This window comes from Argiope bruennichi, chromosome 9, assembly GCF_947563725.1.
Source record: "Argiope bruennichi chromosome 9, qqArgBrue1.1, whole genome shotgun sequence".
In the NCBI taxonomy this organism is placed as follows: Eukaryota; Metazoa; Arthropoda; class Arachnida; order Araneae; family Araneidae; genus Argiope; species Argiope bruennichi.
The window spans coordinates 91,271,484-91,288,859 of NC_079159.1; the positions used below are offsets into that span (position 1 = coordinate 91,271,484).

A 17,376-nucleotide genomic window follows, 5' to 3' on the forward strand; every position below is an offset into this window, starting at 1 on the left:
AACAATGCTAAAAAACATTTTATGAATTTATTTTTGTTCTTAATACAGACAAACAAACAACCTGTTAAATGATGGTTAAAGATTTTTTTTAATGGAATGTCTCCTTGCTTTCACATAGATTTTATAAAATAAAAATGTATATTTTGTATTTGAAATATGCAATAAAGGTACGATTTCCCCCCCTCCCATTTTTATGATAAAAGTTAAGCGTTTAATTAATTTTTTAAATATTTTATACACTTGACCTATTTTAAAATTACATAAATATAGCATTAAATTTGTAATAATCAAAGTTGTTTATTAAAAATTCAAATACTAAATTTTTTTATTTATAAGTCATTTTCTCGAAAGAAGTATAAACAGTTTATATGTCTTATTGTATTTACAGAATAAAATGATGTTTTGCCAAAAATCTGAAGTGATTTAAAGAGTCCTTTTTTATTTTTTAACTCTAATGTGAATATGATCTTGGGATAAATATAATGACAAAAAATTGTCAAAAATTCAATTTATTTCAAACACAATAATACAAACAATTAAAAAAATTTAAATAATGGGACACAAATTTTTGGAAGTCATCTCCCATTCACATAGCCTTTTTCGTTCCTTGTAACAACCCGTAGTTTTAACAACCCGTATATTTAACAAACACACACTGGACAAGGACTTCTATATCTTCTTTGGCACGAGCGTTCGCATTGGGGTACAGGGCAGCGGTTACCTCTATAATATGGGGCTGAAAATTATGAAAATATTATTAATACAGGATATACAATTTCGCTGGATGTTAAAAAAATATAAAAAAATAAATTAAATACACAAATGGAAATAAAATATGTGTTGAGCTTTGAGCCGTCATGATAGAATAAAATTTTCAAAAAATATATTTGTGCCAAGAAAATTGTTTATTAATAAAGATAAAATTATTGTTTAAATTATTTATTATTGATTAAGATTATTGATTAGTATTATAAACCAATATTTAATTTTATAATGAACGGGTTACTACTTTCACGAGCTTTTTTAATTAATTTCATTTGTAAACAAAAACCGCCTCTACAGGGTTCTCATTATCAGTGAATTAAGTAAAAGAAAACGATACATCAAATAACGCGTCCAACATATTTTTAATGGCATACAAATCTGCAATATCACAGAATAGATAAAGAACAATACTACAATTTGTATGGAACATGATAGATGCAACTTAGTTAGCACGAGATATTGTACAAAATTTGCACGATGCTACTGGATATTCTGAAGGCTGGTCAATATCACGAAAATATCGAAACAATGTTATTGGGCATTTTCTGCTTATAGGAGATGGCAATTAAGATGTAGCATCAACAACAAACCTTCGGAATGTTTAAAATAAGTATGCAAAGTACATGACGTCCAAAACCGGACATATGTTATGCCTTAAAATCCCATAAAAACTATATCGTACAACTTTATCTATTATACATGTTTTCTTTATTAAAATCATTGGCAAATAACCATCTGAAATGGTGAATGAATCTGAATGTGAAAGTTACTCGTTTCTATATGATCGACTTAATCTTTTTGTTTCTTATAGCACTTGCCACGGACAAGCCCAGCCGATTCAAAGACAGCCGATTTACGCCTAAGAGGTAGCGCCTCTTGTTTTAATCGTAGAGCCAACTTGGGCCAAGAGTACGACTTGACTACTCATGCATTACTCATTCGCTTGCACTACCCCTTTTTACAGCAGGGCACATTCACACATCTCACAGATAGAACAGCAACCATGCCCAAACCGGGAATCGAAACCGGGACGCCCAGATCACGGGGAAGATGCGCTACCCCTATGACAGTACGCCGGCTGACTTAGTTTTAAAATTTATCTTAAGATTTTCACCTAAGGGAAATTTATCTGCCATATAGCATTAATAATAAAAGTAAGGGTAGAGAATATTTTTAAAGCGCTGCCGTCTTGGCCAAGGGGTAGCGCGTCTTCTCTGTGATTTATTCGTCAAGGGTTCCAGTCCTGGTTCGGGCAGGGTTGTTCTTCCCCCTATGTTCTATTTGTGAGGTGTGTGAAAGAGCTTCCCCCACCTGTAAAAAGGGGTTGTTGACGCGATTTCATGAGTCATCTTCATAGGAGCTAAAAGTCAGACTTCTGCCATTGGGTGCTGAGGTGCGTTTATCCTCAGAAGCTACTACACAAACTCGGCTTAAATCGCTAACTTCATCAGCGGGCTATGACAAGTACATAAGTAACAACAACAAAATATTTTCAAAGCGAGAAAGATTATCTTACTTCTAGGTCTACTTCGCGGGCATTGGCAAGTAGGACAAGGAGTGCTGTTATCCAACTGGCATGGTCGTGGACATCTAGGCACAGGGCAACCATTATCTACCTGTCGAGGGCTTCGACGGAGGCGGGCTGTAAGAAATAAATTGAGGTTGGCCGAAAATACAAAATAAAAACGTCAATACATATGAAAAGAAATAAAAGCATACATCTGAATGATTTAGTTAAGTTTTTTCGTATTACCAATCGCCAGTAATGTCTTCAAAGATTAAAAATAATTGCCTATTTTGTGCAACTTATGTTATATTAAGGTATGATGAACGAAAAAGAACGTATGCAATTGTGTGTTTTTTTTTATTTCATTCAATGTTTTCAAAAATTAAAATTTTCAAAAAGTTCGAATTGTTTTTCGATATGTTGCTTAATTGCTGGAAACCTTAGTTTCAAGTGATATCTTCAACGTGTATAAAAATTTTCCCAATAGTTACAAAAGTATGAATTGATTGAAAACTGAGAGAAAACCGTAGTATGACCAACACTTACTTTAATGAAAATATTTTTTTGTCTTTCCATTTAACATTTAGCATGGTCTACAATAAGTGAATTGAGATCGTTTCAAGAATTACAACATTGTTTACGAGTGATTGCTGCATTTTTTTTTCTTTAGCCTTCCAGTGCCTAGTACTAATCTCAATTTTCTAGCATAGTTTTGGCACTTTTAAGGTATCATATACATTGAATTTATATGTGAATTTAAATAGGAAATCAGATAGAACAGAATATTCAAAAGCAGATGAAATAAAAACACAAGCCAATAATTCACGAGAGCATGCAAACAATTCTGATGAGCATCATCTTCTACAAAGCAATCTTGCACCTTTTCGCCGCTTCCGAATATCAAATTCTGAAACATTCATATGGTTGAGTGTAAGATTGGGTGACATTGTATTAACCTGATACTGCATCAGGTAATCAAATTTATCTGGAACACAAAACTGATGCAAATTAAGAGTATTAGGTACTCGATATTAGTTTCTGAACTCAATTAGTACCAATGGTAATCTCTTATACCTCATTCGTTTTGGATCGGCTTCTATTATGTAAATCTGATACAAAATATTATGTTGATATAGCTTAATTTGTCGTCCTAACTCATCAAAACATTGAACATGCATGACGACTTTTTTTCACTGAGTTTATAATCTCCAGTTACTACAGTTCTTTATCCAAGCAACGAAGCCCATACCACTGAAAAATGCCTATCTTCTCTTATACTAACTATATTCGAAAAGCTTTTCCTTTTCTCTTTTCACCCACCTTTCAACCATTGTTAAAACCAGGGCCACCAGCACATCCCCATCAATACCTCTTTCAAAGAAATCTTATCCCTAGTTAGAATCGTGTTTGTATCAGAGTCAGCTACCAGCCTCGGCGTGTGTAAGAGTCGATACCCATCGAGTGCCTGGTTTCTTATCGATGATTACCTGCTGTATCAGGTACAACAAAGCATCAGTATCAGCGTGTATTTGATAATAGCAAATCCGGGTATCAACCCAATCCAAGCCCCGTGGAATAACTACGAAATCAATCAAAGAATACAAAAAAAAATAAAATAAAAATAGATGTGATGAAAAATGTTTCTCTCCCAGAGATTTTATTTTTACCTACAAATGTGAACAACACTCGCCAAATACCCACAATGTATTTCGTTGTATCAATCAAAACTGCAAAATATGTTTTGATAAATAATAATGATGGCACGCGCAACTGCGGAAAGGCAAAAGGATAACAGATTCTTCTAGCACCAGTTATGGAGGAAACTATGTATTTTACCAGTGCAATTCAGCACTGTATCCAATGTAATTTACATGTTAATAACCAATATGTGATATATTGTTTTTTTTTTTCTTTTCTCCACAGAATATCCTTGCACTTTGAATCTCTAGGATTCCTTGTCGATTGAATGGATATACGTAGGAAGATTTATTAGGAAGAAAAAAATGTTAACAGCATACAGTACACAAAATAACAACTATACACAATACATTATTGAAAAAGGGAGTGTTTGGTGGGGAGTACAAATACAAGAATTTTGATGAAGTTAATATTTCTTGGAGAACGAGTTGATTGAGGAAGGAGACAAAAATTTATTTAGGGCCTGGGTCTGAAGAGATCAATTCTTTATTATCTTGCATAAACCATACAGGATTTCTAATTTTGATTTTGGACATCTTGTTTCTCATAATGTTGACCCACCAGATTCGTTCGAGATCATGGGTGGAGTTGTTTAGATGAAAAGATGTGGTGAGAGGAGGCAGCTAATGGCAAAATGAACCGGTACCCACTTCCCCGCAGTGATATGAGCCTTTCATATGAAAACGTTTGAAGTACGAAGACAAAGGACCATGGCCGGTTGCAAAGTTTGCATCTAGCCAGTATCATATTACTGCTTTAGATATCAAGTAAATGATTATTTTAGTAATTCTATTCGAACAGAGAATTCTAACAATTGACTCAATATTTTATTGCTATTTGTATGGTGATTGGGGTTGAAGTAGAAAATGAAAACTGCAAACCTATTAGGGATACGCCAGATTCACACTGACAAGTAGGGCAAGGGGTCTTATAATTGACGGAACATCCTTGCGGGCATCTTGTCGTAGAACATCGGCGTACTTGAGGACTGCGGCGAATTCGGGCTGTAAGAAATAATATTAAGTATACATTTAGAAGGAGAAAAAGATATCAAAACTAAATAAAAAACAAAAATGACACGAGTATTTTTATTTAATGAAGGTCTCCTTTTCATATTAATTTTTATTCTAGATTGATATATCGAAAATAAAACTTGCATTTATGAGATTTGATTTTAATAAATTAAATGAATGATTGTTGAAAAAAATTGAGTCGTTTCGTTTTTTTATTATAAATTGTTAAAACGATAAACAAAAAGTCCGATTTCCTTATGTTTACACTATACCTGAAAAAATTAGAAAACAACACCTATCATTTATTTGGTAAGTCATTGAAATATTTATTCGTTGAATTGAAATACTATGATTTTATATTTTTAAACAGCAAAGATAGAAAATTTATTCTAACTTCATTAAACTTTATTTTATTTTATTTTAAATATAGTTTTTTTATCTATCCTTCTCAAGCTTTTTTAAATGTTTAAATACTTTACATGAATTAATAATGTTTAATATTAATACTTAATGTTAATGTTTAATAATACTTTTTATGTTAAATATTTTACATACTTTACATAAGTTAAGAATTAATGTTATTTGCGTACGAATTTTGATTTTCAATCTTTCATATTAAAAATAAAGTGAAAATCTATCCTCAGAAAATCAAATTACAATGAATCGAAGGGGAGGGGGAAACCATCGTTTTTAGAATTGTTTTTATATGAAAATGTAGTAACGGATATAGTTATTAAAAATTGAAATAAGTTCGACGGTTAGAGATAATAAAAAAATAAAATGAAATTCAGTGTGTGGTCTTTACATTAAAATTGCAGATCTATATGAAATTTCGAAACATATTCATTCACAGAAAAATAATTCATTTATTTGCTCCTTAACTGAAAGTGTGCAAAAAATACAATGAAAAATTAATCCAAATTTCTTTAAGTAATATTTTTTTCAGTGTCTTCTAAAGCACTGCGTTTTTGGGTGCATTTTCCACTTATTTCATTATGTTCACTCCTTTCTAAAATGATGCCAATACATTTTATTAATTTAATAATATAAAAATCTATATCGATATAAATAATCTATTTCTAGGATAAAAAGTTGTGGCAACTTTATAAATAAAAGTTGTAAGATTAGAATTGCAGCAATAATAAAACAATCAGGAGATTTAACATCTGACAAGTAAATGATTCGTGAGTTTCTAATGTTTAAGAACTAGCAGACATGCTTTTTAGTATTCATCTTATTATCTAATGCTCTGTTGAATCATTTTGTTACTATACATGAAATATTATTATTGTTATTGTATTTGTTGTTAAAAGAACCAGAGTAGCCTCCTCGAAATTTTCTCGCATATTCTTTAATAAAAGGGCTCTTTCCCTTCCATAGCACATAAATTGTGGACATTGCATAAGGCTGGTTTAACTGGGAAAAGCAGCGTTCACACGAGACCAACTATGCGTGCAATGGAAAGTCACGCCTACCACAGGAACATCACGTGACCCCAACGATACAATGACAAATGATTTCTCATCGGGATAATTATTTGCCGTTGTTTTATTGCGGTCAAGTGATCTTTCTGAAGTAGGCGTTTTCTTCCACTGCGCGCAATACTTGGCCTGGCGTGAACCCTGTTTAAGGCTGGTAGTGGACAGTACTCATAGGGAAGAAAATCGAACCTGTACTTTTGACACCTACATTTAATTAAATCATTGGGTTTCTGCATTATCGCGTTCACATGAGTGTAAATATAAAAACAAACAGACGCTCTATCTATTGATGGATTTCGTTCATACCTTAATACGGATCCAAATGCTAAAATTATGTATCAATTTTTATTTATCTATAATTTTTAATGTTATGCAGCTATTGTATTTGGCAGATGGCTGTCAAACTTCTTGTGAATCGATTTTATCCAAAAGGTGGTATAAATTTACAAATTTGGTGTAAAAATCATGCATCAAATTTTTTCCGTCCAGCTTATGTTTGAAATGTTGTGTTCATAGACAGACAGACATAGTTGTAAAAATGTGTTTTTTCGGACTGAAACGTGGAGATTCATCAAACTTTCAAGTTCAGAATTTTTTTGACATTAAAATATTTTTTCTTTGTATTATTTGAATATGAGAAAGTAAAAATAATTTTATTTACATTTTAAACAATAAATGAATAAAAGCAAAGGATTTAAAATTTCCGTCTTTGTGTGAGAAGCTAGAGAAACAAAGAATGAAAAAATGCAAACCTGAGACGGACAGTTCAGGTCCACACTGACAGGATGGACAAGGCTGGGTTCTATAATCCAATGAGCACCCTGGTTCACATCTTGGTATGCCACATTGAATTCGTGAAATGCCCAGAATTCCAGCTGTAAAAGATTTAAGTGTTACATAGATACACCGAAAAACCAGTCTACAATCAAGCAAACATAGATAGCAATATGAAATAAATTTTTAATAAATAATTTTGTTGCTTAATTTTTAAATTTCTAATTTTACCGTTGCATGAAATAGGCAGAAAAAACAAAGAACCTATCTATCGGTTCCAACTACTAATCTGATTTCTACATTTTTTTGCTTCATACTCAAAGACCATGATTTCTAGATATATCTTCCTTAGACATCTATTTTCTCACTTTATAGAAAAATTACTCATAAAAACACGAAGAATACTTCACCGTACATTTTCTGAGGAGAAAGAGTTTCCCAGCCATAACCGTTGTGATAATTTCAAGAATTTTTTTTCTTATGAAAGTCGTTTCAGTGCTAGATACAACATCAATGGTCTCTTGCCTCCCACCGAAGGGGAATATCTCCCAAGTTTTGAAAAATTTCGCAAAAGTAAAATTTTTTGGAAAATGCAATCGCAAAGTATTGAACTTTAATCGATTTCGTCAATTTTGAAGTTTTATTAAGCACTGAAGATAATTGATGTTTATTGCCCAAGTTGAAACAGAACTCTCTTTTATTGCGGCTCTATTTAGTTCACCAGACTTAGTTGATATGAACACAAATTAATATTATAAATATTGTTCCGTAACCAATGACACACGCTGTTACAGCAGCGCCCTCATCAACAACCAGAATGATGTGTATAGCGACGTTATGTTAGCGTCATGGTTTATGGTTTAAAAGTGTGAAAATCAAATAAACAGAGTGGAAAATTACAGTCCTTGAGAAGGAATTTGTGAATAATTTTACGTCTTCAAACAAATATGGTGGAAGAACAGCTGGTGGTAAAGGTGTATGGTACCATTTTACTATTTGATTTGACTATCAAAAAAGGAATTTTGAATTGTAATTACAAAAAAATTATTCCATTGGAACGCATATTTTCCCAGCAAATGTGTTTAAATACAAACCTATTCCAGGAAGTGGCTTCTCGCTAAATTGTGACTAAATGCACATATCATTCATAAATTGTTTATAAAAAATGCGCTTCAGCTGCAGTTTTACAACGCCTGATTTTAACATAAGAATTCTTTTTTTTTTCCCTTCAACCTTTCATAACTCTGAGAGCTAAATTTATGCACCTGCGTTTGTAGTTTGTGTTAGCATCGTTAATGCATATATCATACTTTATTTTATTTTATTTAATAGTCCTCATTTTTACATTTAAGGTAAATGTATTTTTCTCAGAAACATCAAATATCATTTTTTTTGTCGCTTAGGAATGACGCAATTCATTTGTATTTCCAGGAATTAGTTCTTAAAAAATAACAAAAGGGAAGAAAAGATACTTTTCATGTAGAAGAACGATGACAACAATTAAGGCATATGAAATGCATTTGGCGAGTTATCGCTAAGATCCCTGTTTGTTTGGAAATAGTACTAACACGCCAAGATTTAGTGCCAACATTTGGCTAGTATTTATACTATGCAGTTGCCAATATTTGGTGACGATATAATGTTTGGCGGTAACTAGTAGCAATAATTTAATTTGGCGACGATGGTTACTATGCTAACGGAAAAGTACCAAATATTTTGTTAAACTGCTTCCGTGACATAAATTCAAATAGGATTCTAGACACATGATGAATGTGACTACATTTGTTTTCAAACAGCTTCAGCATTTTTAATGTTTCTTGTGATTTGGCTTTATAAGATTTTATCGGCTTGTAAGACGAGTGATAAATTCTATATTAAATTGGTGAATTTCATGTGAGCAAAAATTGTTTTCATTCTTGAGTGAGTATCATGTTCTTTTTGTTTCATTCATCTACTTATAGTTTCTATTTGTCGCAAATTTTGAGAAAATGCTATAAACATGTCTTTAAAAGAATTAAGCAGAGAATTAGAATTCTGAAAACTTACATCGCAGTTACATTTGTTGAAAAAATTCTTGGAAATTATCTGCATTTATAATATAGAATTTTTAAAATTTAGCTTTTAGTTTTTTTTCCTCTGAAAATTTTTTGGAAATGATTTGTATTCATGATGCAGAATTATTGAAATTAAACTTTTATTTTTTGCTGTCAAAAAGTTATTTATAACAAGGAATTATCGGAATTATGCTTTAATTTTATTTATTATTAATTAAAATGTTTCTTAACGATATTATTCAAAGAAAATTGCTGATTTGCAGTGCCTTTTTTAAATGAAATTATTTTTAAAATATTAAACTATTAAATTATTTTTAAAATATTAAACTATTAAATTATTTTTAAAATATTAAACTATTAAATTATGTTTAAAATATTAAATAATAATTTTCAAATGAGCAAACGGAGTTTTGATTTTGTGTTACTGTTATTTTTTGGTTTTATTATTATTTTTATTGCATGCATTGAAATATACAATTTGGGAAATGAATTTTGTTTACTTTTTAAAGCCTTTATTTATAAATGAATTCTTTTGTTTTATAGTATTAAAAATTTAAATATCTATCGAACACAGGGTAAGGATTTACCTGACGCTTATTGAAACTACAACTGGAATAGTGAATTCATTACATTTCTCTTTAAGTTCCAAAGTAATTGAACTTAAAAGCAAATTTTCATAATATGAAAAGAAATAGTTTTTGAATTTTTATCACAAATAAAATTGCGCAAAAAGTCTAAATAACTACTCCAAAAATAGAATACTGCCAAAGTGCAAACATAAACAAACGCAAATATACACATATATTAACTAACAGAACAAAGCCTGCATTCTGCTTTCGATTTAACTACTAATTACCCAGCCGATCAGATTCTCGAACATTTCTAATTAGTCACGATTTCTAATTAAAACCACCGATTTATTATAACATTCAAATTAGAATATAAGTAGTTAGTTAGAAAATTTATATGCAAGAATTTCTAGCAATTAAAATTAAAGAAATAAGAGCAATATTCCATTAAAGATGATACTTACTGCTGAAATGAAGAACGATTCCCAGAACTAACAAAGCTGCAATAGCTTTCATGGTTGAGAATGGACTTGATATTAGCAGGAATACTTGAGATATCTATGGCTGATTGAGATATGTTGGATATGCCAACTGAAGCCGTATATATACAAATTGTTAGGTCCTCCCCTTCTAAATATAACACCAATCTGGTGCCGAATAAGGAAGGGACACAGCCAAAAATCCAAATTCTAGATTTTCACTGGATAATTCTTAATAAAGTTGTTAATTATTTTCATGACGTTAATGCCATGTCCAATTGCAAAAGCTGTCAAATTTACCATATTGAAAAACAAAGTCCTTGTTGTTGACTCTAGGACAATGTGTTATCAAAAACTGATATTTTGGTCCACATTTGTAATTACATGTGACCGATGCTGCGCAAAGTCAAAAGATATCTCATTGTGAAGATTAGCATCGCACGGAAAATGTTAAACATGATTTAAAATAATGTATCTTGATACTAAAAATTCTAGCTATTCTACAAAATTTACAATCTGCTTTTTAAAGTTTTTGTATCCTCTTTTTTCGTTAGTGATGGTAAGTATTAGAGTAATAGTAGTGAACCATGTCTTTTTGGAACAGCTGGTAGATTTATAGTATATCTCAAACACAAAATTTAAAATTAGATAATTTCATAACCGAATGTGTTATAAAGCTAAATTATACCAGCGCTTATAAATATATCAGTTAAGTACCATTACAGAAAAAAAAAACTTTTTAAAATTTTTTTGAAAATGTTAGCAATTTGGGTATTTTTAAAAATTAAGTTATTTTCCCAGTGAAACTATTAATATCAAATTCTTCATGAAAGCAGACGAGTCGAAATTAAGTGATTTATTCAGCAAATAATGCAAGAAAGTATTTATACAGGTGTCACACATAAATCTCCAAAAAACAACTTTTGTGTATTTTGGAGATTTTCTTCCCTCTAGGGTTCAAAGATTTTTTCTTCTTACATTTAATTAGGATGTTATTTTGTGCAAAATATCAAAAGGCATTGGCAAAACAGTCTATCAAGTAGACCAACGAACTCCCAGAATAATGTTAAAATGGTAATAACTCTTTACTTATATAGTAAAATAGCGTAATCCTCCGAAATAAATATAGAAATTTCAATAACTTTTCAGGTTTTCTTTCAAATACTAACTACAACCAAAACTGAATCAACCGAAACCCATTTCTGTCGAAATTCGAAGCACTTCTCTGTAAAAGACCAATAAAACCAATAATTCACCGTTTTTTTTTTTTCAAATAATTTGCTGTATTTTTCTAAAAAAAACTTTTAGGCGTCGGAAACGACAAAAAAGTAGACAACTTTTTTTAACTTCAAAAAGGTAGACATTAAGCGAAACACTGAATTAAAAAAAATTCTAATAAACGAGTTTGAAAGGCAAAAAGCACATTAAAATACGAAGAAATGAAAGCGTTTCAAAGCTATTTTGTTGTTATTAACAACACATTTTTTGACTCTATTGAACTTTAGCAGCCATAATATATGATACATAGCCTCACAGGTGACTTTGTGGAATCAATTCACAAAAAATTTGATTTCGAAAAAAAAAAAAAAAAAAAAAAAGAAGCAAATTATATTGATTTTCTGAATTGGACCAGTACAGCTCGGAATCTGCTAAGAGAAAGTGATTGCAAAAATAAATAAATAAATAAAGAGCATGAAAATGTAATTCCAGAACACAGTATTTTAAATTATCACGACGATGCATAAAATTACAGTTGAATTTAATAGGTATAGGAATGTTCTTAAAATAATGCAATTATCGCTATTAAATAGATGCGTTTCATCTAAAGAGTATAAGAATTCAATAAAATAATGGCAACTGCATGAATAAAGAACAACTAATCTTATCAACATTATAAAAAATAATTTGGAATTAAATTTTTCTTCTTTCTATTTAATAGCCTACAAGCTGACGCTTGAAGCATATTAATAAATGTTTCTTTGCTCTGAATTTGAAATTTTTCTATACTTTGGTTAACTTCAAACCAAATGAATTTTCAAAAATATAAAATGAATATCTATCTAAAATCGTTATGTCAGCAGACATCCTAGCAATTTTAATCACAATTTTGAGAAAAGATAACATATTTTTTTTCCAATATAAAATATTAAAAATTGTTTACATTTATTCATCTAAAAACTGAAAATTTTTTCTTTCTATGAATCTAAAATTAAATATCCCCATTGTTTGATTGAAACATTTACAATTCCCAACCCCTTGATGGATACGAAAATTTTTATACGCATATTTACTTATCATGTAAAGGTATGACAGAATTTTTACATCTTTCTAAGAGCATATGAGTGAAGGGGGGGTATTAAAATATTTTAGAATTTCCGTCGAACGAATCACAATTCAAGCGTTTCATTATTCTAAATCGTTTTGCTGATTTTTAATCAATTTTCAAAGTTAAGTTAAATTTAAATGATGTTTTTTTTCTTTAACTACAACCCGTACGACTTATATGTGCTTCTTCTAAATCTATAGAATAAATAGAAGAAGGTGAAGCTGAAGATATAGAGACTAATTTTTTAATGAAATCATTAAAAATTATGAATTTATTTAAAGTATAAGAAATGATAAATTTAAAAATGAAGATGTTTTTAAATATTTAATATTAATCACTTTTAACAATCAACTGGTTCTTTTGGAATGTAGACATTAATATGAAATGAATTTATGTAAAATTTAATTTTAATTCTTTTTATAAGATTGAAAAATAGTAATTTAAAAGAAAGAACTTTCAGAAAGCAGTTTAGTTTAAGTACATCAACGCTGAAGTTTATGAAATCAGTTTACAACAATTATTCTGAGATTATAGTTTAAAAAAGAATGCTTACTATGAAATGAGGGAAAATCTTACGCCAGATTTAATACAAAAAGAAAACAATTTTTAATTTTAATATTAGCAAAAGCACTTGATTGATTAATTTGATGAAATAATTTGATGAAATAATAAAATTTGTTTGAATTTCATCATAGCAATAAAAAAGTTTGCAAATTGCCTATCAAATGGAATTTCAAAATTTATTAAATTTAGAGAAATAATTGTGCGAAAATTAAATCCATATCGTTTAGCAAATAATATATTTTTAATTATTAGACAATGCGAAAATTATTTTTGTCCTTTCGTAAGACATACCTGGAAAAGGCACTAAAATCTCTCTGAACTTTTTATGAATTGAAATTTTAATTATCTTCTGGACTTTGAAACATTGACAGTGACTTCCTTTTGTTTCAAGAAACACATATGCTTAAAATAAGATAGGACATTGCATAAAAGACTTACAGATAAACGTTTATCTTTGTTTATATATGTTACTGTTAACGCGATTAATCAGTTATAATTATTAATAATCGGCCAAAATTATTAATCGGTTTATCATATTGACAATTTATTATTATACTGAATAAGATTGTTATTATTATTATTATTAATAATAATAACCGAGATTTTTAATTATCAACTAATCACACTGATCGTAATATATATATATAAAAATTTCTCTAGACTGAAAAATATGAAATACTGGAAAATGAAATTTATGCAAAACTGTATTACCATTTTCTAAGCCTGTTTTCGATATTAAGTGCTTTTAAGTATTAAATGGAAATTAAATACCTGTGCAAATCTAACTTTAACTACAAAAAAATTACCAGGTAAGAAAAGTTGCAAAATATACCCATGGTTGGTATATCCAAGAAAACCACCTGCTATTTACAAGTTCCTAGGCCTTGTGATTGGGTGATTTCATAATAAGTTAGTCAGCGAGGTGAATTTAATTTTTATACCAGTGGCAACAATAACTCTCAGCATTTTTGTAGTGGAGTTTGCAGATTTTATCAAATACACGTTTAAAATTTACACCTGGATGTAGTGGCGCTGTGTAAGCCTTAGCAGTGTATCGAATATTTTTTAAGAAGCATTTTCTTAATTATTTTTGCTACGTTTCTTTCAATTATTCGTAGAGATTTAGATAATTTAAGATTTGCGAATATAAGTAAGCCTGGAAAATTAAAGATAAAGTTATTTATTTTTAGCAATAAAAACTACTTAAAATTAAACCTATTTTTCTGGTTTTATTTTGAGGGTGAGGTCGAAAACGTTTTCCTGCATTGCATGATTATCGAATCTGCAATATTCTATGATATCAAATCGTACAAAGATACAAGTAGACGGAAAGATGGCAGAATTTCCTTTGATGAATTTAGTCTCAACATTTGATGTAAATCCAGGATTTTAATGCAAAGACATTGAACCGAATTTCTTTCTCAAACATTTTATGCATAGGCAACATCTTGGATTTTGTGCCCAAAAACAAACAAACAAAAATACAAGCATTATGATGTTCATATACACAGGGACATGATATAATTACTATTTCTTTTGTGCTACTTTTAAATTTCTAAAATTTTTGCCTCTATTTTTCAAAATTTTTGAAAAATAGAGGCTGCTTAAAATCTTGAGTTCAAACGTTTTCGTATATGCAATATTTTCGATCTGTGTACTTTTAATTCAAGAAAGAAGAGGCAAATTATTAATTTATGATATCACTAGCCGTCTTTGTATTATTAGATAATTTACTAAAATTAATGCTTGCTTAAAACTTTAATTAAATATTTTGAGTAACTTGGCGTAATTTGCGAAATATTTTTAAATTTCAAACTTTGATTAACATGGAGCTTGCACTATTTAAGAAACTTTACGCAGCTCTGTTCATTGTGTTATATAAGGAATAAAATTTTATCTCTATTTTTATGCTATTTCACCTAAAATTTGAGATTTAAATTGGATAGGAACTTCAACTACCACAGTAGGTAAGCTTTATTTATAAGTATAACAGCATTTCAAAATTTTAAGCAGAAATATAACTAATATGTGCTTTAAACAGAAATCTAACTAATATGTGCTTTAAACAGAAATCTAACTAACATGAGGAAATAAATTTATTTTAAATCTTCATTAATAACCATGGGAGGAAAAGAAATCAAGGCTTAACACTACATTGCATCGTATAGCCATTTGGATACAAGTTTTTATTTCCATTTATAAACTTTAAAAGGTTTTTTTCCAAATTACAAGAATGAGTGATTGGAAATTCTTTTTCAAATCAATTTTGATAAATATATGTAGAAAAAACCGATATATGGCAATAACAATAATCGACTAAGATTTAATCTGGAATCTTGAAAAAAATACCAAGATGGCCGTTTGGAAATCCTTTTTTTAAACGCTTTTTTATAAATATTTGTAGAAAAGACCGATATATGGCAATAACGGTGATAGAATAAGGTTTAATTTGGAAGCTTGAAAAAATGTGAAAATGGCTGTAGTAAGAAAAGCTCTGCCATTAAAAACATTATTAAACTATTTTTATTTGCAATGTAAAAAATATATTGGTAAAAAAGGACTTCTGTTCTTATTGCAGATTTGTTTTAATGTGATCTGTATCACTGATATACTGTTTAATTCATAATGTAGACATTTAACACATTTTAATTCTTTAAAGAATTTAAAAAAATTAATAAAATGTTTTTAAATAATTTTCCTGAATTAAGTGCAGTTATTCAAAACACGTACACAGTTTTTTGGTTAAAAAAATATCATACATTCTAGGTTTAAATATTAGTAGTAACAATAAAGATGATTCGAATTTCTTTCAATTTACAAAAATGGCATACGTTATTGAAAAATATACTTAAAATATTTTTTAAATGAATTAAAAATAGATTAAAAAACATGTATGGCATAAAAATTGGTATAATTGAAATGATAATAATCTGAATTTTAAGATGACATCAAAATTATTTTGTGCTGTGATATTCCCGAATGGGAAAAATCATCAAAAGTTCGTTCAATTTCTAGTTAACAGACATTTTAATTGAAATTTTGAAAAAAAAAATCACTCTGAGATATCTTGCGTCAAACCTTGCAGTTCTTTGATGCGTTTCGTCGGAACTTTCAAAGAAAATTTCACTATATTTTTAATGAATTTTGATATTTCAAGTCAAAGAAAATGACCAAAAGATTAAATTTAAGTTTTTCTGGTAATTTATAAAATGATATGAATTGCTGGCATTCTATAGAATACTTAAGCATTTTATAGAATACGGGACATTTTTAGGCAAAATATGAAATGTGAGAAACATTATCTTCTCTCCTTAGACATTGTATACAATATCTAGATATTTTATCGAATGGCAAATGCTATTTAGACAAAGCATGATAAAAAGGTTATGGTAACGCTATTATTTAAACAGTTTATTAGTTTACAAATAAAGGTTGTTTAAAATATAATTTTCTATATTTTTACAAACATGACTCCAGAAGATACGATTTTTTGATAATACTTTGTGCATGCACAAGTCTTCAATACATTGCGAGTTACGGTCAAATGAATAGTATTTCCCAAGAGGGGGTTATAATGTGATTTGTTTATAATTTGTATTCATTTGACATAAAATATATTGTGTGATGTATGATTTGACTACATTTTTTTATTTTGTCAGTTTTTAGTTTATTTTGATGTCGCTCATGTATTTTATTATTTTACATCTGTAAAAACTACGTGCAAAAAGTGTTTTCCTACAGGCCACAATATCAGAAACTCATAAAAATTTATATAGTAATGTCGTGCGGCACAATGCTATATGGTTATGAAAATGCCCGTCTCGAAATATGTGGCCTGTTTATTAAATATATCCTCTATTTATTAAACGCTTTTTATTAAATACATCCAACGGATGGCAGAAATGGAAATCTCTTCGTTAAGCATAATATCATCATATTCGTTTAATCCAGCATCGATCCATCCATTTTTAGAAAAGCCTCTTTTTTTTGCAACGGATATGGGTTTCATACTTAAAAGGTTTAACATTTGGCATTCTATGGAATGGTTTGGAAATGTGGGAAACGTATAATATATTGCCTTCCAGTTGTCAGCCTTTTTATAAATATTCTATAGAAAGCCGGTTTTTATATAATGGCTGAAATTTG

General features: G+C 29.4%; 1 protein-coding gene across 1 annotated transcript; it reads right to left on the minus strand.

The window, feature by feature from the left end:
- Positions 1-537: 537 nt before the first annotated feature.
- LOC129983914 (late cornified envelope-like proline-rich protein 1) lies at positions 538-10,428 on the minus strand. Its single transcript, XM_056093618.1, has 5 exons — positions 10,326-10,428; positions 7,217-7,339; positions 4,852-4,974; positions 2,282-2,407; positions 538-736 (listed from the first exon to the last, which is right to left on the minus strand). The coding sequence occupies exons 1-5, from the start codon at positions 10,375-10,377 to the stop codon at positions 642-644; spliced, it is 519 nt and encodes a 172-aa protein (XP_055949593.1). The 5' UTR covers positions 10,378-10,428; the 3' UTR covers positions 538-641.
- Positions 10,429-17,376: the final 6,948 nt, after the last annotated feature.

Bases quoted from the DNA above. Each gene is read 5' to 3' on its own strand.
- LOC129983914 (XM_056093618.1), bottom strand. From the start codon at position 10,377: ATGAAAGCTATTGCAGCTTTGTTAGTTCTGGGAATCGTTCTTCATTTC. The intron at 7,340-10,325 runs GTAAGTATCATC...AATCTTTTACAG, and splicing joins AATCGTTCTTCATTTCAGCA to CTGGAATTCTGGGCATTTCA. The intron at 4,975-7,216 runs GTTTGCATTTTT...TATTTCTTACAG, and splicing joins ACCTGAACTGTCCGTCTCAG to CCCGAATTCGCCGCAGTCCT.